The sequence below is a fragment of the Lathyrus oleraceus genome, chromosome 6 (assembly GCF_024323335.1).
Source record: "Lathyrus oleraceus cultivar Zhongwan6 chromosome 6, CAAS_Psat_ZW6_1.0, whole genome shotgun sequence".
Classification (NCBI taxonomy): Eukaryota; Viridiplantae; Streptophyta; class Magnoliopsida; order Fabales; family Fabaceae; genus Lathyrus; species Lathyrus oleraceus.
The window spans coordinates 17,031,285-17,053,704 of NC_066584.1; the positions used below are offsets into that span (position 1 = coordinate 17,031,285).

At 37.7% G+C, this 22,420-nt stretch overlaps 1 protein-coding gene across 1 annotated transcript; it reads right to left on the reverse strand.

Annotated features, from left to right (window-relative positions):
• Positions 1–11,900: 11,900 nt before the first annotated feature.
• LOC127093723 (uncharacterized) lies at positions 11,901–12,398 on the reverse strand. The gene has a single exon (XM_051032634.1). It carries the CDS (start codon positions 12,396–12,398, stop codon positions 11,901–11,903), a length of 498 nt encoding a protein of 165 aa, XP_050888591.1.
• Between the last annotated feature and the right edge of the window lie 10,022 nt (positions 12,399–22,420).

The window sequence follows — 22,420 nt, forward strand, 5'->3', positions numbered from 1 at the left end:
AATATTTATTTTTTAATTATATATATATATATATATATATATATATATATATATATATATATATATATATATATATATATATATATATATATATATATATATAAAAATGCAGAACAATATAAAAGGAATTTAATATATCACTTAATCATAAATTTTGAATGTTTGAAAATTTTAATTTTAATTTTAATCACTTATAACGTAATATAAACGAATGATGATAATGAATTGACCATGTAAAACTTTTTGAGTAATATTATTCTTACACAAATATCTCACACCAATACTTACATCAATATCTTACACCAATTCTTGCCTCAAACACGGTTAACCCTATTTATACGATGAATTATATTTTTTTAAATAAAATAATATTAAAAATAATATTAAATAAAAAATTTATAAAAATATAAAAAAATTAATTTCCTAACAAAAATATAACATTTGTTATTAACCAATTTTATTATTGTATTATCAATATATTTTTCTTATAGTTTATTATTCAACTTCACTACTTCATTAACCAGTAAAATACATAACATTGACCAAGTTCTCACATTGATTTATAATATTGACCTATTTTATTTTACTATTTATAGTTTTTTAATTTTTAAAATTCATTAATTAAAATTATAAATTATTTAAGAATTTGGTTAATATCATATATTTTATTAGTTAATGAAGTTGGTTAATAAGCTATCAAGAAAATATATGATTAATAAGATATATTTTTGTGGTTAATGTAATAATAAAAATAGTTAATAAAAAATATTATATTTTTGTTAAAAAATAATTTAAAAAAAAATATTTTAAGTTATGGATGAAAATCCAACGTTCACAAAGTATCACAAAGATAATGGAAAAAGACCTCCAAACAAAGGTCCTAGGATGAGATTCTCTAAGTCCAAGTTGATTAAGTGAAATGGATTATTTTTGGTCTTAGCATTTTATCATGTTTTTGTTGTTTTTTAATGTATGATGACAATAAAATAAATAACAATAAATATGCTTGATGAGTTTATACAATGATGATGATAGTGAATACTTGAATGTAAATTATAAGACAAAAATATAAAAGTAAATTATAATATAATAATAACAATATCACAATAATAATGGTTAGTGAATATAAATGACATAAAATAAATAACAAGTTAATAATACCAAAATCACAATAATAAAGGATAATGATAAACAAAGTTAGTGAAATATAATTAGTGGTTAATAATATGTGAAAAATGAATATTTTGGGGACTATCTATCCATAGGGCAAAAAACTCAAAATATGACACATTAAGGGATAATTTATCATTGATGCAAAATATTGAAGATGATTAATAATCATCTAACGATAGATTTGTAACAAAGAAAGTTATGCAACCTTAAGCCCAACTATCAATATTTTGAAAAAAAATAGAGGATTATATCACTCGAAAAAAGTTATGATTTGTTTTCTTTCTTTTGTTTTTACTTCTTTTTATTTAGCAAGATAGTAAGAGAGCAAATAAATTAGCATATGTAAATGGTATATGGTTAGATAATAATTGACATAAACATAAAGTACTTGAAATAAAATGAACAAATAAAGTAAATTGTGAGAAAATAAATAACAAAGGAAATAGAGTACAATATTATAAATGTTAGAAGTTACTAGTTAGTGATAAGTAAATGGATTAGCAAGTTAATATAAAGAATATGGCTTCACCTATGCATCAAATAACTCAAATATGATTGAAATAGAGTCAATCTATCAATGCCTCAAAGTATCATAAATGATCTATTGATCAATCATTAATAGGTTTGAAACATTGAAGATTTAATCAACTTTAAACAACCATGGTCATGATCTAATAGACTTTATCAATCAAACAAATGTAACAACAAGTCAACAATGAAAAACAATGATAACAAATACAAAGTAAGACTAAAAATGGTGAACAAAAAGATACTAAGAGTAAAAAATCTCAATAAAAAAACATGTAAACCAAACATAATCATTTTTTGCAAGCTTGACTCTAAACTCTCTCAAAAGACCAACCAAGAACAATCAACCATTTTTAATACAAAAACAGAATAAAAAAATGTTAAAAGTTTAAGTTACAATCATTACCCAAAAATGTGAAGAAAAAAAGTTAGGTTGTTGTGGTGTTTAGCTTGAATGTGAAGCAAGAGGTTTGGGATGAAAGTATTTACGGTGGAAACTTAGTGAAGGGGCTGAGTTATGAGTGTTAGAGAGTGAAAGGTTTTGAGGGGAAAAAAAGTGAAGTGGAAAAAAGTTGGTGGGAGGTGATTTTGAGAGAGAATGATTTTTGTAAGTTTAAGGAAGAGGGTTTGATTGATATGAGGACATAACTTTTGGGGGCTGAAAAGTATGGTAAATGAGGGGCAAATAATGCCCTATTTATAGGGAAAGCAAGAGGGTAGGTGGGTAAAAAGAAAGGATTAATTTAGGGTAAAAAAAAGGTTATTGCTACTGTTATGTGCAAGGTAATCGGTTACCTGAATCATGTAACCGGTTACCTGAGCCAAAAATGGCATGGGGAGTCTGTGTTTACACTGAGGTAACCGGTGTTGGTGTAAGCCCTAGAGGCCAATACTTTTGGTACTTGTATCGAATTATTTATTAATAATAAAAGGCATTTTTCTTTATTATGTTTGTTTAATAAAGTCCCTGGAATAGATAGTCCATTTAATGTATCAAGTATGACTTAATCATGAGATCACATTAAACATAAGGACACTATTCTTAAAGTGTCCGTAGTCAAGCTTTATTATGAAATGGGATAACATTAAAGCATGGAGACTATTATGTTTGTAGACTGATGATCACGTCTCATGGATCATGGATAAAGAGTTATCAAGTCTTAAACATAGGTATGAATATTAAGAGTAATATTCATACTGGATTGACCCGCTATGAGAATACTATATAGAAAGTTATGCAAAGTGTCATAAGTTATTCTCATGGTGATAATAGTGTATACCACTCTTCGACCTGAAACCACTATGGATCCTAGATGTAGAGTCGAGTGCTTTATTGCTGATCCAACGTTGTCCGTAACTGGATAACCATAAAGGCAGTTGATAGGTACTCCACGAAGCATGCTGAGGGACATGAGTGTCCTAGATGGAATTTGCCAATCCTGCTTAACAGGATAAATGTCTATGGGCCCAATATTGAACTGGACAAGGGTGACATGGTCTATACCTTGTGTTCAATATAGACATAAGGGCAAAGGGGTAATTATACACATAATTATTATCACAGGAGGTTTTGTTAGATCACATGACATTTTCGTGACTTGGGTAGCAATGATGTGTTGCTAGATACCGCTCACTGTTTATTATGTTAAATGCGTGATTTAATATAATTGCCAACGTCGCGAAAACCTATAGGGTCACACACAAAGGACGGATTGATAAGAGATAGAATAATTAAGGAACACCGTAAGGTACGGTGCACTTAAGTGGGAGACGAAATATGGTAAGGTACCAAATACTTAAGTGATTTTGGTATATTATGAGATATGGGCCAAAATGCACTTAAGTGGGCTTTTTGGCTTGAAGCCCACACAAGTGGTTCTATAAATAGAACCCCTTGGGTAGAAGCATTGTCACTCCATTCCACTCAGACAGAAATTCAAGTAGAGACTTGGAATTTTGTCTCCCTCTTTCTCTCACTCAAAGCCTTCATTCATAACAGCTAGCACTGCGATTGAAGGAATCCGTTCGTGTGGACTGAGTAGAGACGTTGTCATCATTCAACGTTCGTGATCGCCCCGTGGATTTGCTTCAAAGGATCCGATCATTATCAGAGATCTGCACCAAAGGTTTGAATCGCCACAAGAGGTAACGATTCTATCACTGATCATGCTCATTCGTAAGGATCACTAATGGAGAAATTTTTAAATTCCGCTGCGCCTTGGATGGCAATTCTCCTTCAGTGGTATCAGAGCCACTTACGAAACCATGAATCTGATAACTGTTTTTGTTCTGTAATAATATGATTAAAACAGAATGAATCAAAGGTTAAATTGAGATCGATCAAATTACATATATGTGATATATGTAACCCTGATACAAAATACATTATATATGATATAGTGTTCTTGTTTCATTCATTCAAAAACCTCGATGATTGTTTTCCTTTGAGCGATCAATGGTCGTTTGCTTCTTGATCCGACATTAGTATGGTGAAGCAATGACGTGTTGATCAATCATACTGAATTAACAATCGAGACGTGTTTGACGGTCTGAAATTGGTGCATCAGGGTTATGACGACACAAGGGTTGTGTTGTTAGAGAGTTATGCGATTGGGGTTTGATTGCACAAGAGTTGTGCGTCCTAAACACTTTTCCGAACAGTGTTAACCGATTAACGCGTATGGTTAACCGGTTAACGTAATACAAAATAATTTTTTTAATTTTTTGGAACAGTGTTAACCGGTTAACGCATATGGTTAACCGGTTAACGGAATGCGAAATAAAAATTTTGAGATTTTCAAACAGTGTTAACCGGTTAACGCATTTGGTTAACCGGTTAACGCAAGACAGAAAAGAGTTTTCTGAATGTTTTCAAACAGTGTTAACCGGTTAACGCATATGGTTAACCGGTTAACGCAAGGAAAAATTCACCGGTTCGGCCAGAAAAGGTGTTTTGAAGTATCAAGTGTTGATACGGAAACCGACGTCAATTTTAAATGAATTGTTCATTAAAATTTTCGAGCAGGGGCGCTGCCCCCTTGACCCCTGTCCGCTGACCGGGCAGCGGAACACCCGTTCCCGCTGTCCGGGCAGCGGACCCCCGGCTAACTCTGCGTAGTGTGATCGGCCGTCGAAATTTAATTTGATTTTATTAATTAAAGGAATTAATAATAATAATAAAGTTTTTATTATTGTCTTGTGGTGATCGGTTATGGCCTTAGTTTTCCTTTGTTTTGTTTTGGATTTTAAAATACGACCTGCGTGTCGTGCCTCTCTCTTAATCTCCCAAATGTAACTTCTTTTCTCATCTCACTCCCTCGTATGTAAAACGAGTTTCTTTCATGTAATGTAATGATATGAAGAAAGCAAAGAAGTCAGTGCCAAAGGAAGACAACCTTGAAGATCTTGCTTGGAGAAGCTTAGATCGTCATAGGTTAGCTTAGGTTCTCTCATTGGCTTGGGAGAACAATTGCGCTAGGGGCCATAACTGTTTCATTTTGTTTATATGTATGTTGATGCATGTGTATGTATGTTGATGCATGTGAGAGACGGTTTATATGATAAACAAGCCGGTGAGATCAGTAGAATTGCAATTCCCTCAAAACTAAATATTAAGTTTTAAGCTTTCCAAGTTTTAACACTCATCAAGACTAGTAATGGAAATTGTAGGTTTCGCCTACGCGAGGTGCATGATCTATATATTAGTAAGGTGCGATGGGATAATTGTAATATCCAACTGTTAAAACAATGGGTCAAACTTAACTAAACAAATTATAATAAGATTATATATGTTTAGAAGCAAGAGTTGGGAATAATCCATATGATGGATTAGAATAAGGAGTTATTCACCCAATTGAAATTTTCGAGAGTTGTATGAGATACAATTGGAAGGAGTTCCTACCTAAATAACCTAGTTTTGTGTAATCCGCCTACGCGGACTTAGAACGAAGTGAAATATGGATCTCGACCCACTAGAAAATCTTCCAACGGGATTTTCCGAATCAGATGATGAGGGTCATTTGTTTTGAGTAAAATAGTGGGAGCATGTTTAATTAAAGGCCTAATTAAATATGTCAATGATACTTATATTTTCATTATTTCTTATGTAGATTACCATGACAACAAACACCTCTAACAACATTTTGCGATCGATCCTTGACAAGGAAAAATTGTCTGGGACAAATTTTCTGGATTGGCACCGAAACCTGAGGATTGTCCTCAAACATGATAAAAAGCTGTATGTCTTGGAGACACCTGTTCCTGAAGAGGAACCTCCTAGTTCTGCACCTAAGGCAGAAAGAGATGCTTATAAGAAGCATGTCGATGATGCCAATGAAACTGCTTGTCTCATGCTAGCTACCATGAACTCAGAATTGCAAAAGCAACATGAGAACATGTCAGCATTCGATATGATCGAACACCTGAAGCTGCTCTATCAAGAGCAAGCAAGGCATGAGAGGTTTGAAGTTTCAAAAGCCCTTTTTCAAGGCAAGTTAGCTGAGGGAGCCTCTGTAGGTCCCCATGTACTCAAGATGATTGGGTATGTGGAAAACCTTGACAGGCTGGGTTTTCCCCTCGGAAAGGAACTTGCGACTGATTTGATCTTGCAATCGTTGCCAGATAGATTCAGTCAGTTTGTCCTAAATTTCAATATGAATGATATGGACAAATCGCTTCCTGAGCTGCTAGCCATGTTAAGAACGGCTGAGCAGAATCTGAAGTCAAAAGGGAAGTCCATTCTGATGATCGGAAATGGAAAGAGACAGAACAAAAGGCCCATCAAGCAGGGTGATAAAGGGAAAGGCAAGGAAGTTGTCAAACCCAAACCCACCGTTGCTGCTTTGAAGCCTAGTGGAGGCATAGCAAAAGCAGGCACCTGCTTCCATTGCGGTAAAACCGGACACTGGAAGAGAAACTGCCCAAAGTACCTGGAAGATAAGAAGAATGGAGTAGAGACTTCAACTTCAGGTATTTTTGTTATTGAAATTAATTTATCTACTTCTGTGACATGGGTATTAGATACTGGATGTGGTTCTCACATTTGTACAAATGTGCAAGGACTAAAAAGGAGTAGAAAATTGGCAAAAGGTGAAGTCGACCTACGAGTTGGCAATGGAGCAAAGGTTGCTGCTTTAGCCGTAGGAACTTATGGATTGACTTTACCTAGTGGTTTAATAATTCAGTTAGAGAACTGTTATTATGTACCTGCAATTAGCAGGAATATTATTTCCGTTTCTTGTTTGGACAAGTTTGGTTTTTCATTTATAATAAAGAACAATTGTTGCTCAATTTATTTGAATGATATATTCTATGCTACTGCACAGATGAAAAATGGACTATATGTCCTTGATCTTGAAATGCCTATTTATAACATTAATACTAAAAGGATGAAACCAAATGAGTTAAATCCAACTTACCTTTGGCATTGTCGGTTAGGCCACATAAATGAGAAACGCATTTCCAAACTCCATAAAGATGGACTCTTGGACTCTTTTGATTATGAATCATATGAGACATGCAGATCTTGTTTAATTGGAAAGATGACAAAGTCCCCATTCACAGGAAAAGGTGAAAGGGCTAATGATCTTTTGGCCCTCATACATACTGATGTATGCGGACCACTGAACATACCAGCCAGAGGAGGTTTTCAATACTTCATCACATTTACTGATGATTTCAGTAGATATGGTTATGTGTATTTAATGAAACACAAATCAGAGTCCTTTGAAAAGTTCAAGGAATTCAAGAATGAAGTACAAAACCAACTAGGTAAGAATATTAAAACTCTTCGATCAGATCGAGGTGGTGAGTATTTAAGCCTAGAGTTTGATGACCATCTAAAAGAGTGTGGGATACTATCCCAACTTACTCCTCCTGGAACACCCCAATGGAATGGTGTATCTGAGAGAAGAAATCGAACCTTGTTGGACATGGTCCGATCCATGATGAGTCACGCCGATCTTCCAAACTCCTTTTGGGGACATGCGCTATTGACAGCAGCTTACACACTTAACCGTGTTCCATCCAAAAAGGTTGATAAAACACCATATGAGATATGGAGTGGTAAGAGACCACATATGTCTTACATGAAGATTTGGGGTTGCGAAGTTTATGTGAAACGACAAATTTCAACTAAGCTTGAGCCCAAATCTGACCAATGCTTATTTGTGGGGTATCCTAAAGAAACAAGAGGATATTACTTCTACAATCCTTCTGAGGGCAAAGTGTTTGTCGCTCGAACTGGAGTTTTCCTAGAAAAGGATTTTATTTCCAAAGGAACCAGTGGGAGGAAAGTAGAGCTTGAAGAAATTCAAGAATCGCAAAGCATTGATACACCTATGGAGGAATTAGAGCAGGAAACACAAGTAGTTGTGGAAGAACAACCTGCTCAAGTAGAACAAGACCAGCGTAGGTCAAGCAGGATACGTCACCTACCTGAAAGATATGGATATCTCATAACAGATCAAGGTGATGTATTACTCATGGATCAAGATGAGCCTGTGACCTACCAAGAGGCCATAACTGGTCCCGAGTCTGAGAAGTGGCTAGAGGCCATGAAATCCGAAATAGATTCCATGTACACGAACCAAGTTTGGAACTTGGTAGAGCCTCCTGTAGGAGTTAATCCTATAGGATGCAAGTGGGTCTTCAAAAAGAAGACTGACATGGATGGTAAGGTACATACCTATAAGGCAAGACTGGTTGCAAAAGGATATAAACAAATTCATGGCGTTGACTATGATGAAACCTTTTCACCAGTTGCAATGCTTAAATCTATTCGAATTTTACTTGCTATCGCTGCATATCATGATTATGAAATATGGCAAATGGATGTCAAAACTGCTTTCCTTAATGGGAATCTTCTTGAGGATGTGTACATGACACAGCCTGAAGGATTTGACATACCAGAAGAAGCCCATAAGATATGTAAGCTACAAAGATCAATCTATGGATTGAAGCAAGCTTCCAGAAGCTGGAATCTTCGTTTTGATGAAACGGTAAAACAATATGGATTCATTAAGAACGAAGATGAGCCTTGTGTCTACAAGAAGGTTAGTGGGAGCATGATCGTGTTCCTGGTATTATATGTAGATGACATATTACTCATTGGAAACGATGTCCCTACCCTGCAACAAGTAAAGACTTGGTTGGGGAAATGCTTTTCTATGAAGGACCTAGGTGAAGCAGCCTATATATTAGGAATCAGAATCTATAGAGATAGATCACAAAAACTGCTTGGCCTAAGTCAGAGTACATACATAGACAAAGTGCTGAGACGCTTTAATATGCATGATTCCAAGAAAGGATTCATACCTATGCAACATGGCATGTGTCTATCAAAAACACAATCCCCTTCAACTAAGGAAGAAAGGGAACGCATGAATAAGATTCCATATGCATCTGCAATAGGATCTATCATGTATGCCATGTTATGTACTCGACCAGATGTCTCGTATGCTTTAAGTGCAACGAGTAAATACCAATCTGATCCTGGTGATGCCCATTGGGTAGCTGTTAAGAATATCCTTAAGTACTTGAGAAGGACTAAGGACTCATTCTTGATATATGGAGGTCAGGAAGAATTGGCTGTAATTGGTTACACCGATGCTAGCTTCCAGACAGACAAGGATGACTTTAGATCGCAATCTGGTTATGTGTTTTGCTTAAACGGTGGCGCTGTGAGCTGGAAAAGTTCAAAGCAAGATACAGTTGCTGATTCTACAACCGAGGCCGAGTATATTGCTGCCTCAAGTGCAGCAAAGGAAGCTGTTTGGATCAAAAAGTTCGTTAGTGAACTTGACATAGTTCCTAGCATTGTGGATCCCATTGGTCTCTATTGTGATAACAATGGTGCTATCGCACAAGCTAAGGAGCCTAGATCTCACCAACGATCCAAACACATACTTAGGCGTTATCACCTCATTCGAGAGATAATAGATAGAGGAGATGTGAAAATATGTAGAGTACCTACACTCGACAATATTGCTGACCCACTGACAAAGCCTCTTGCGCAGCAGAAGCATGATGGCCATACTAGATCTATGGGCATTAGGGATATGTCTAATTGGCTCTAGTGCTAGTGGGAGATTGTTGGTGTAAGCCCTAGAGGCCAATACTTTTGGTACTTGTATCGAATTATTTATTAATAATAAAAGGCATTTTTCTTTATTATGTTTGTTTAATAAAGTCCCTGGAATAGATAGTCCATTTAATGTATCAAGTATGACTTAATCATGAGATCACATTAAACATAAGGACACTATTCTTAAAGTGTCCGTAGTCAAGCTTTATTATGAAATGGGATAACATTAAAGCATGGAGACTATTATGTTTGTAGACTGATGATCACGTCTCATGGATCATGGATAAAGAGTTATCAAGTCTTAAACATAGGTATGAATATTAAGAGTAATATTCATACTGGATTGACCCGCTATGAGAATACTATATAGAAAGTTATGCAAAGTGTCATAAGTTATTCTCATGGTGATAATAGTGTATACCACTCTTCGACCTGAAACCACTATGGATCCTAGATGTAGAGTCGAGTGCTTTATTGCTGATCCAACGTTGTCCGTAACTGGATAACCATAAAGGCAGTTGATAGGTACTCCACGAAGCATGCTGAGGGACATGAGTGTCCTAGATGGAATTTGCCAATCCTGCTTAACAGGATAAATGTCTATGGGCCCAATATTGAACTGGACAAGGGTGACATGGTCTATACCTTGTGTTCAATATAGACATAAGGGCAAAGGGGTAATTATACACATAATTATTATCACAGGAGGTTTTGTTAGATCACATGACATTTTCGTGACTTGGGTAGCAATGATGTGTTGCTAGATACCGCTCACTGTTTATTATGTTAAATGCGTGATTTAATATAATTGCCAACGTCGCGAAAACCTATAGGGTCACACACAAAGGACGGATTGATAAGAGATAGAATAATTAAGGAACACCGTAAGGTACGGTGCACTTAAGTGGGAGACGAAATATGGTAAGGTACCAAATACTTAAGTGATTTTGGTATATTATGAGATATGGGCCAAAATGCACTTAAGTGGGCTTTTTGGCTTGAAGCCCACACAAGTGGTTCTATAAATAGAACCCCTTGGGTAGAAGCATTGTCACTCCATTCCACTCAGACAGAAATTCAAGTAGAGACTTGGAATTTTGTCTCCCTCTTTCTCTCACTCAAAGCCTTCATTCATAACAGCTAGCACTGCGATTGAAGGAATCCGTTCGTGTGGACTGAGTAGAGACGTTGTCATCATTCAACGTTCGTGATCGCCCCGTGGATTTGCTTCAAAGGATCCGATCATTATCAGAGATCTGCACCAAAGGTTTGAATCGCCACAAGAGGTAACGATTCTATCACTGATCATGCTCATTCGTAAGGATCACTAATGGAGAAATTTTTAAATTCCGCTGCGCCTTGGATGGCAATTCTCCTTCAACCGGTTACCTGGGCCCAAAATGGAATGAAAGCTTTTTTTAAAAGGTGATATAACCGGTTACCTGAATCAAGGTAACCGGTTACCTGGGCCAAAAAAATTACTTTTCCCTTATTCTTTTATTTATTTATTTTTGTTTTGTTGCACATCTTTCTCTTGAAGTTTTATCTGAAAAAACCTCAATTTTTAAGATGTGAACACCATGTCTTGAGTCTGTGTAATATGTCTTTACTTATGAATGTTTATGCACTTATGGTGATAGAACAATGCATGTAGGTGTAATATGGCCATGGATCAAATGAAATTTGTATGGGGTGGGGTGAATTTTGGGGTATGACAATGTCATCTGAGCAAGACCATGTCGTAATTTATTTTGAAAAGTACATCACCATTGAGGAAGAATTGGGATGCCAATCTTCTGAGTGTTTTCTTATCTCAGCTTGAAGCATTTGCAAGGCACTCCTGTTTTTGCAAAAATTGTTTAATGTCGTAAAACCAAGGTTTACTATCCATTTTCACTTCAACTGCTACGCATTATGAGGGTTCATCCAAACATTGAATCCTTATAGAAGGTGCTTCATTGTACCACTTAACTTTGAACATGGATGATAAAATGTCTAAGGCGTCTGCTAGTTGATTCTCTTCTCGAGGGATATAATGGAAAGTAATCTCATAAAGGTAAGCGATCATCTTTCGGACGTGGTCTCGATACCTGATTAACTTAGCATTATGTGTTCCTCATTCCCATTTGATTTGATTTATAATGATAGCAGAATCTCCATAAACTTCTAAGATCTTGATCCTTAAATCAATGGTTTTGTCGAGTCCTTTGATACATGCTTCATACTCTGCCATGTTATTAGTGCACGTGAAACATAACCTAGTTGTGAATGGAATATGGTAACCTGTTGGAGAAGTTATGACAGCCCCGATTCCATGTCCTTCTGCGTTTAAGGCATCATCAAATATAAGTTTTAATGGTGATCCTGGTTTAGGTTCTTCGTTTGGACTTGAGGTCTCACAATCCTTGATCACCATAATATCTTCGTTTGGGAAGTCAAACCATATAGGTTGATAATCTTCCATTGGATGGTGAGCGAGATAATCTTCTAACACACTCCCTTTGATAGATTTTTGTGTGACATATTGGATGTCGTACTCAGTCAATAACATCTGCCACCAGGCTATTCTTCCAGTTACTGTTGGATTTTCAGAAATATATTTGATAGGGTCCATCCTGGATATTAGCAAGGTAGTATGACACACCATGTATTTCCTTAGACGTCGAGCAACCCATACTAGAGCGCAACAAGTTTTCTCCATGAGCGAATATCGGGACTCACGATCGGTGAATTTCTTGCTCAGTTAGTAGATTGCATGCTATTTTCTTCCGGTCTCATCTTGTTTCCCCGTCACACATCCCATAGAACCATCAAGTACTATTAAGTACATTATAAGTGGTCTTCCCATAACTGGTGGTATCAAGATAGGTGGTTCTTGCAAATATTCTTTGATTTTGTCCGAGGCCTTTTGACAACTGCATTCCACTCAATGGCTTGATCTTTTCTGAGCAACTTGAAGATTGGTTCACATGTGGCTGTGAGATGTGAGATAAACCTAACAATGTAGTTTAATCTTCCCTAGAATCCATGAACCTCTTTTTATGTCCTCGAATCTGGTGTATCTTGGATGGCCCTGACTTTGTTAGAATCAACTTCGATTCCTCTCTGACTAACTATGAACCCCAATAATTTCCCTGATCTTACTCCAAAAGTGCATTTTGCAGGATTCAGACGTAACTTCAACTTCCTCAAATGATCACACAGCTTTTTCAAGTTGACTATATGATCTTCTTCAGTCTGTGATTTGGCAATCATATCATTGACGTAAACCTCTATCTTCTTGTGGATCATATTATGGATGAGAGTTACGATCTCCCTTTGGTACGTTTCCCTAATATTGTTTAATTCGAAAGACATTACCTTGTAGAAGAAGGTGCCTTAGGGAGTGATAAACATGGTTTTCTCCATGTCGGCGGGAGCCATCTTTATCTGGTTATAAATGGAGAATTCATCCATGAATGAAAAGACTGAGAATTGAGCGGTGTTCTCTACCAGTACATATTTGTGGGGTAGAGGGAGATCGTCTTTAGGACTTGCCCTATTCAGATCTTTGTAGTTTACACACATTCTGACTTTCCCATATTTCTTTAGGACTGTCACGATGTTAGCAACCCATTATGGATACTTGGCAACAACTAAGAATCCTGCGTCGAACTGTTTTCTGACTTCCTCTTTGATCTTGAGGGACATGTCTGGTCTAGTCCTTCTCAATTTTTGTTTGACCAGCGAACACTCTAGTTTGAGCAGTAGCTTGTGTAAGATAATGTTCATGCCTAGTCCTGACATGTCTTGATATGACCAAGCAAACACATCAGCATACTCATGTAAAAGCTAGACCAATCTTTCTTTGATCTTATCATCTAAGACATCGCCGACCTTAACCTATTTCCTGTTTTCTTTGGTTCCCAAATTGATCATATCCACTACTTTCTGATGAGGTTGAATTTCTTTGTCCTCTTGTTTCAACAGCCTGGCTAATTCTTTAGGAAGCTTGTAATCGTCCTTATCACCTTCTTCCGCTTGGTTAATCGGGAATTCGAAGTCATAAGGGATTATAGCAGTGTTGTTTTCGATAATTTCATTTATTATTCTACACGAGGAATATTTTTCTTATTATTATTTTTGGAATGACGTGTTGAGAATGAAAGTGTATGGAAGATTTATTGCCAATTTTTTTGAAAAGAGGAATATTTGAAATGAAAGAAAAATGATCTTAACTGAAAACAAAAATTAAATTTTGTTCATGAATAGCGACACATCAAGTCGGGTATCACTTCGGCTACTTCCTCAATTTCGAAACTTTAAATTACTTTGAATTTGAAATCATTTCGAAATCTCAATGGCTTTACAATTGTTAAGTGTGGTATCTGGTGAATAGCGACACATCAAGTCGGGTATCACTTCGGCTACTTCCTCAATTTCAGCCACACGATCTTCATCCATGTACCCAACACCGTGGAAAAGGTCTTTGAGAGTATGGAACTTCCTTGGGTTGTTCTTCCGAGACCCTATATTAGACAGTTTGTAACCCAACCCGAACTGATTCTTCTTCTCAGGAATCTCTAACAACTTGCCTCATCCCAACGTATCTCTCCCTTTGATCAATTTTGACATTTTCTCCCATGGTGTGGCTGACTTTTCTTCCTCGGGAGCCTCTCTTCTTCGACTGACTGCTGCGATCTCCAAAGCTTGGAAATGTATCTTCAATGTTTCTCCATCTGCCTTTATGCATCTGAATGATCAGAGGTGACTAATGAATATGTCTTCTTCCCCCTCGACAATTATTAACTTATCATTTACTATGAACTTAAACCTTTTGTGAAGAGTGGATGTGACAACTCCCGCTGCATTAATCCAAGATCGTCCTAGAAGACAATTGTACGATGGGTTAATGTCCATCACTTTGAAGGTAATTAGAAATATGTGTGGCCCTAACATTATAGGTAGGTCAACTTCTCTGATCACCATCCTCTTTGAGACATCAAAATCTCTGACTACTAATGTGTTATCTTTCATGGATGTCCTTACAATGTTCAGTTTCCCAAGAATGTTCTTAGGTAGGACATTCAGAGATGATCCTGTATCTACTAGTACCCTTGAGAGAAGGTGATCCTAACACTTGACTGATATATGCAAGGCCTTGTTGTGGGCATGTCCCTCTGGTAGTAACTCGTTATTGTCAAACCCCAAACAACTACTAGCAATGATGTTAGCCACTACTTCGTCGAACTGGTTCACGGTTATATCATGGGTAACATGTATTTCATTCAAGATCTTTAATAGAGCTCCTCTATGAGCCTCCACACTTAACAAAAGAGATAGTATGGATATTTTAGGAGACGTCTAGTTTAGCTGGTCCACCACCTTATAACCATTCTTTCTTATTAGCCTAAAGTACTCTTCAGCTTCTTCTTGGGGCACACCCTTCTTGGAAGATCCTTCCCCTGAGCTTACAGCTTCTTTTCCTTTTAAATTTTCGGGCATATTCTTATTTAGTTGTTGCTTAGGAGATAATACCCTTTCACTCCGAGTCATTCCCCCACATATGTTATAGTGGTATAGTTCCAGGGTACAGACTTAGTACTTATATAAGGAAATAACGAAGGAACATGGAAGACTATATGGTCTTCTAACTTTGTTGGTATTTGATATGGAATTTGGAATGGTATCAGAACTGGTATCTGAATTGGTGACTGAGAAGACATGGGTACAAGAATCTGGAATGATGCACGCGTCTCTCTTCTTTGATAAGGAATCTCAAAGCTGTCGCATTACGCGAAAAACCGGCGGGTAAACGAAACAACAGAGCCGCCACCGTGCATTATTTATCCCAAAAGAGGGAAAGGAAACGCTCGAAGTAAACCTGGAAAAGACATGGTCTCGCGATCAGAGAAAGATGGGATCGGGAGTCGGTTATGCGAAGGGAAGGTATTAGCACCCCTACGCATCCGTCGTACTCGACGGGATCCACGCACAAAAGAATAGAAGAAAGGTTGCTAAAGACAACTCAAACACTGCACAAGGCTGGAAGGAAACACAAAAAGACAAAAGAAACGGGACTCGGTTGGATATCGCATCCTGGGCCTACGTAGTCTGTCAGACACAGACATCAGAGTCGACGTAGTTCGGGACAGGGGGAAACGTGCTCGCTAGGATGTCGCATCCTATGCATACGTATCTTCTCTAACTAGAGAAGAATAAGAGCACTCGTAGCTCGGCTAACGCACGCCAAACAAAACACAAACAGGAAACCGACTGCCAATCGCTGGACTTACGTCAGACTCCACACACACAGGCAAACATGGAAACCGAATGCCAATCGCTGGACTTACATCAGACTCCGAACCAACAAACACACACAGGAAACCGACTGCCAATCGCTGGACTTACGTCAGACTCCAACAAGCAAACAAGACACAGGAAACCAACTGCCAATCGCTGGACTTACGTCAGACTCCAAACACACACAAAGGGAAAAGAAAGTGCCAGGAGAGATCAGCTCAATCTCCTGCCTACGTACCTCATCTGGTATGAGGATCAGGGCGACGTAGTTCCCCTTAACAGGGAAAGAACTTCTATCCTAACCAGAGACAAAGGGAGACACAAACTACTAGGGAGACTACGACTCGAGCCTAGAAGTTGTCATGCATACGATCCCTATGTTGAGGTTTCTATCCTAACTTGCACAGGAAGAAAGCTAGCCTAAACAGCACAATAGCAAACACAAGCACAAAAGCAAGCACACACACTATATGCAAACAAATGGGCTCATACAAGGCTAGGCTTTAGTCAAGGGGTCAAATCAACCTCGACAAACAAGCCAACTGGAATGGGGTGTGGTTAGCTCTTAACCCTAACATTGAGAGTTAGGGTGAAACAGATGAAATGGGAAGTGAGGGTAAGACCTCACAGCTCTTATCCCTGGCCTGGGAGAGCTTGACTCAAATAGAAGGTGTGGGAGTTCAGAATGTAGGAACTCTTCTCCACAGATGACTGACACAACAAGATCTTGGACTCTTATTCACAATGCATCAACACATGATGTGTGAGCAAAGTGAATGACACAACTGAATAGCAGGGGATGGATTGCATATCCCTTGTATCTGCCAATGCCTCTTCACTTAGGAGGTCTTTGAATGTACAGGGCACAAAGTTAAACAATCACAAACATTGCCTCTTAAGGAGGACTTCAGACAGGTGTCTGCCCACATAACAGGACAGGTCTTCCAGACTACATGAAGATTAGGGATTATACCTAAGTGGTTAAGCAACCAAGCAAAGCAAAGTTCAAATGAACTTAAAGCAACTTAAGTACCTGTGGAAACAACTAAATAAATCAGTACAATACTCAGACAAACAGACAACAGTCAATAAGCAACTAACAATCCCAATGTACAAAATGTGTAAGCCATAAGGCAAACTCAAATGAGTTAGCATCAACCTACAAAACACACAAGTGTTAGTAATCAAAAGCAAACATCAATATTCACATGATGAAGCATCATCAACTATGGAACTTGGAGGCTTAAACCTGAAATCAAAGCTCACATGTAAGCAACAAACCACTAGGTCAAAGCCTAGGGTCAAAGATGGAGAAAAAATTCAAAACAGGGGCTGAAATTTAACACAAAGCAACTTCAAACACATATTGACATATTCCAAAAAGGCTCACATCAAAATCAATCACCAAAAGCATTTCATGATCAAGTGAAATCAAAGGCAATTTCAAAGCTCATATGTGATCATCATGAATGAAAAATCCAAATCAAAACAGAAATGATTCAAATAAATCTGAAAAAATTCATGAACATTCAAGACATCTAACATGATTAACATACAAAAAATCAGAAGCAACAAAAATCATTTGTCATGGAAATTAAATGGCACAAGTTAGACAATCAAAAGTGTGACACAAATTGTCACACTAAGTTAGCACATGCATAAAACAGAAATGGTAATTGAGAAAAATGTCAAACCAAAACCAAAATGTCCAGCAATGTGTCTAGAATCATTATGCAAAATTTCAAGTTCATTGGATTAAAATCAAGCATTTCACAAAGGAAAGAGTAAGGCAATGTCACAAATGCACATGTGTTCAATAAACCTAGAGCAAATAAATTTCCAGCCAGGCACAACGTGCAAATTCATGATCATAAGAAACTAGACAAAATAAGGAACATTTTGCAAAAAAATTGGAGATGAATTGGATCATTTTTCAATTTATTATGATTTTTCTAAATTGGAAGAAAAATTAAAATCAAAGCATGGCAAAGTAGAGGTAAAAGATGAAAATATGAATGCATTATTGAGAATCTGCCTTAGCCAGGATTCGAACTATGTACAAATTCAAATAAAGTGGCGCCAAGGTGAAACGACGCCGTTTCACAGAAAACCCTAACCAGAGAGGAGTCGACGCAAGGCCAGCTATGGTCGACTCAAAACTGTCGAACGGTCGACGCAACATTGTTGTATGGTCGACGCATGGCTGAAGATCTTCATCTTCTTCATGAAGAAGAAGATGAACAATGCGCGAGCTTTCAACACTTTTCCAGAATTTTTTTTCCAGAACTCAGAAACAAATACATCAACATGAAGCTCTTGCAATGGAGAGCAAAGATCAACAAACATTTAAGCACAAATCATCAAGAATAGAGAGAATCAAGCAAGAACATTCATGGATGTAAAACTTTAAACACTCATATCTTGCTCAATAATGCACCAATTCACACGATTTTTAGATCAGAATCACCAGGAGAACAAGATCTACCAGAATATATACATGAATTTAAGAATTAAGAGATTCGAAAACTGAACCTCTTGAAGAGCAGTTCTTGATTTTGCACGATCCACAGCTTGTAAGTATCCAAATCCACTCTACAATGCTTGAAATGATGTTTGGTGAAGAAAAGAAAGCTTGTACACGTGTAGATCTAGCTTAATCTTGACTTTCCATTTTCAACTTCATGAGCTTGCTATGCACCATTCTTGCACGAATTCTTCAAACAAATACTTGATCTGCACTAAATCAATGCTAGGGAACCAGAATATGAAGTAATATTGCAATGCTATTTGGAAAATTTTGGAATTATGAATGGAAGAAAATTTTGGAGGGAGAGAGAATTTGGATCTTGAAAATGTGAATTGTGATTAACTTCCTTCAATTCTGTTATGATTAGAGTATTTATATGCTTTCTTAATCACTTTGCTAATCCATAATTAGTTTGGTTAAGTGAAATGAGGTGTTTTGCAAAAAATCAAATTTGCATGGTGCATGTAGCAATTGCACGTGAACAGTACCAATTGCTTCATCATTTTCACTTAAAATCATTTTTTAAAACCAATGGCAATGGTAGAAAGTCCATACAATGCACCATTTTTGAATTTTATAATTTCCCTCCAAAAAAAACCCTGGATTAACAAGTGATCATGTGATAACAATTCATGTAATGTGATGCATGATTTGGAAATTAGAGGTCAAGAGGAGAATATTACAAAAAGAACCACTCATTTTGGAGCTTTGGTTGACAAGTTATGCTCATTTGAATTTTCAAACACACTTTACCATGATTGGATCATATCTCCTCAACCACACATTAGAAATTCATGATCTTGGACTTTTTGGAAAGGGGAGAGAAATATCTTAAACTTTCATGTTGGACAAAATCTCATTTGAAGCTTTTTTGATGATGTAATCTTGAGTTGAAGTTGGTCCAAAACCTTTCCATTTTTGGAAAGTTCAAATTATAGGTCACTTGCTATTTTGGGAAAGTCTTGATCTAACTTCAAATTCTTCAATGTTGGTGTTTGAAATGTCAGATGAGACTTGTTTGAACATGAATGAAGCATCTCTAACCACTTCCCATCTCCAAATCCACAGTTGACTTTGCAATTGACTTCTGTTGACTATTATGGGCCTCAGATGACTTGCACATGTACAGATGAGTTCTGAGCCTTCAACACTTGGCCAAATTGCTTCCAAATGATCCTTGGGTCATATAAACTCAATGGAGCCACCCTAGGGCTTTGATCTCATTGAGAATGCTCTTTTTGCCTTGCACAGTTGAATCTCCTGACCAGTCTTGCTTGATGACATGTAATGGACTATGCAATGCTAATGCAATCCTAATGACCTAAAAATGAAATGTATATACAAATGGGAGGTGCAAATTTGAGGTGCTACAAAAGGGTATGTGCCTCTGAGATTCTATGGATGATACTTCCTTTATCTTCCTTGAGTATCCAATTTAAACTAAACCTCAGTTCATCATTTGTTGAAGACACCTATTCATCTTTTCACATTTGTCTGGGTTATACCGACAAAACCTCGCAATCACCATGTAACTCTTCAAATACCTCGTAGCTAATCAATCTTTCATATATTATAAACATATGGGTTTTTAATTGGTCCACCCACTAGATTAAGACATTATAATCGCATCGATAGTTGGGCCACCGTGTCCTGGCATTGGATTATTCTTGACGTTCAAATTTTCAGTAGTAAAAGAAATAACCTTATGGTTGAGAAAGTCTTGGACCTTAAACTTGAGAGTCAAGCACTTCTTGGTAGTATGCCCCGGTGAACCAGCATGAAAATCACATATAGTGTTTGCGTCATATCCACGAGGAGGAGGTGTTGGTGGGGGTGCAAGAGGTCTAGTTTCCACCAACCCTCTTTGTAATAAGTATGGAAGGATTTGAGTATACATCATAGGTATAGGGTCAAAATCCTTCCTAGGCCTTTGCTGATCCCTTTAGGGGTACCCATTCTGTTGTTGATTCTACAGAAGTGGTGCCCTAGGTTGTTGAGCTTAAAGCTTGAAGTATACCGATTGTGGGTACTGATTAGGATTTACCGTAGCCACATAAGGATTACAAGTCATTTGGGAATACCCATCAATAGTAACAACATTGGTGTCACCCTTCTTTAAATTATTGTTATTAGAATACCTTTTATTATTGTGTTGACCAGAAGATGATTTTCCGATCTTACCGCTTTTCAACATATTCTCGATTCTTTCCCTAATTATCACCAGATCAGCAAAACCTGTTGATACTGATCCTATCATCTTTTTGTAGCATGGGACTTATAAGGTGCTCGTGAACATATCCACCAGTTCACTCTTCAACAGTGGAGGTTTTACACGGGAGGCCAGTTTCCTCCATCTCTAACCGTACTCCTTGAATCATTTGTTCACCTCTTGTGACAGATTCTACAATTGCATGCGATTGTGAGCCATGTCCAATTTATACTTGTATTGTCTTTGGAAGGCATTATCTATATCCTCCCAAGTCTTGATATGGGTTCTCTCTAACTGCATGTACCAATCAAGAGATACCCCACTTAGACTGACATGGAAACTGTGCATCATTAGCTTCTCATTTGTTGTGTAGGCAGCCATTTTACTGTGCATCGAAATCTCATTGGCTTTACAATTGTTATGTGTGGTATCTGGTAAATAGCGACACATCAAGTCGGGTATCACTTCGTCTTCTTCCTCAATTTCAGCCACGCGATCTTCATCCATGTACCCAACACCGTGGAAAAGGTCTTTGAGAGTATGGAACTTCCTTGGGTTGTTCTTCCGAGACCCCATATTAGACGGTTTGTAACCCAACCCAAACTGATTCTTCTTCTCAGGAATCTCTAACAACTTGCCCCATCCCAACGTATCTCTCCCTTTGATCAATTTTGACATTTTCTCCCATGGTGCGGCTGACTTTTCTTCCTCGGGAGCCTCTCTTCTTCGACTGACTGCTGCGATCTCCAAAGCTTGGAAATGTATCTTCAATGTTTCTCCATCTGCCTTTATGTATCTGAATGATGATAGGTGACTAATGAATATGTCTTCTTCCCCCTCGACAATTATTAACTTATCATTTACTATGAACTTAAACCTTTTGTGAAGAGTGGATGTGACAACTCGCGCTGCATTAATCCAAGATCATCCTAGAAGACAATTGTCGCATTACGCGAAAAACCGGCGGGAAAACGAAACAACAGAGCCGCCACCGTGCGTTATTTATCCCAAAAGGGGGAAAGGAAACGCTCGAAGTAAACCTGGAAAAAGCATGGTCTCGCGACCAAAGAGAATGGGATCGGGAGTCGGTTATGCGAAGGGAAGGTATTAGCACCCCTACGCATCCGTCGTACTCGACGGGATCCACGCACAATAGGAAGGAAAATGGTTGCTAAAACACTGCTCAAATAAACATCTATACAGGCTGAAAGAGACACAGGATTACAGACAAGACTGACTCGGCAGGACATCACGTCCTGGGCCTATTTAGTCTATCAGGCATAGACATCAGAGTCAAAGTAGTTCGGACCGGGGAAACGACACATGCTCGCTAGGATGTCGCATCCTATGCATACGTATCTCCTTTGGACGAAGGAGAATCAGAGCATTCGTAGCTCGACTGACACGCACACAAACAAACACAGGCAAAGGCAAACGTGGAGCCTGAATGCCAATCACTGGGCTTACATCAGCATCCGAACCCAAACACACACAAGAAGGCAAACGTGGAGCCTGAATGCCAATCACTGGGCTTACATCAACATCCGAACCAAAACACACGCACACTGGAACCCGAATGCCACTCGATGGACTTACATCAGCTTCCAAGCACACAACA

Coding starts and splice junctions, on each gene's coding strand:
- LOC127093723 (XM_051032634.1), bottom strand. CDS start 12,398: ATGGACCCTATCAAATATATTTCTGAAAATCCAACAGTAACTGGAAGA.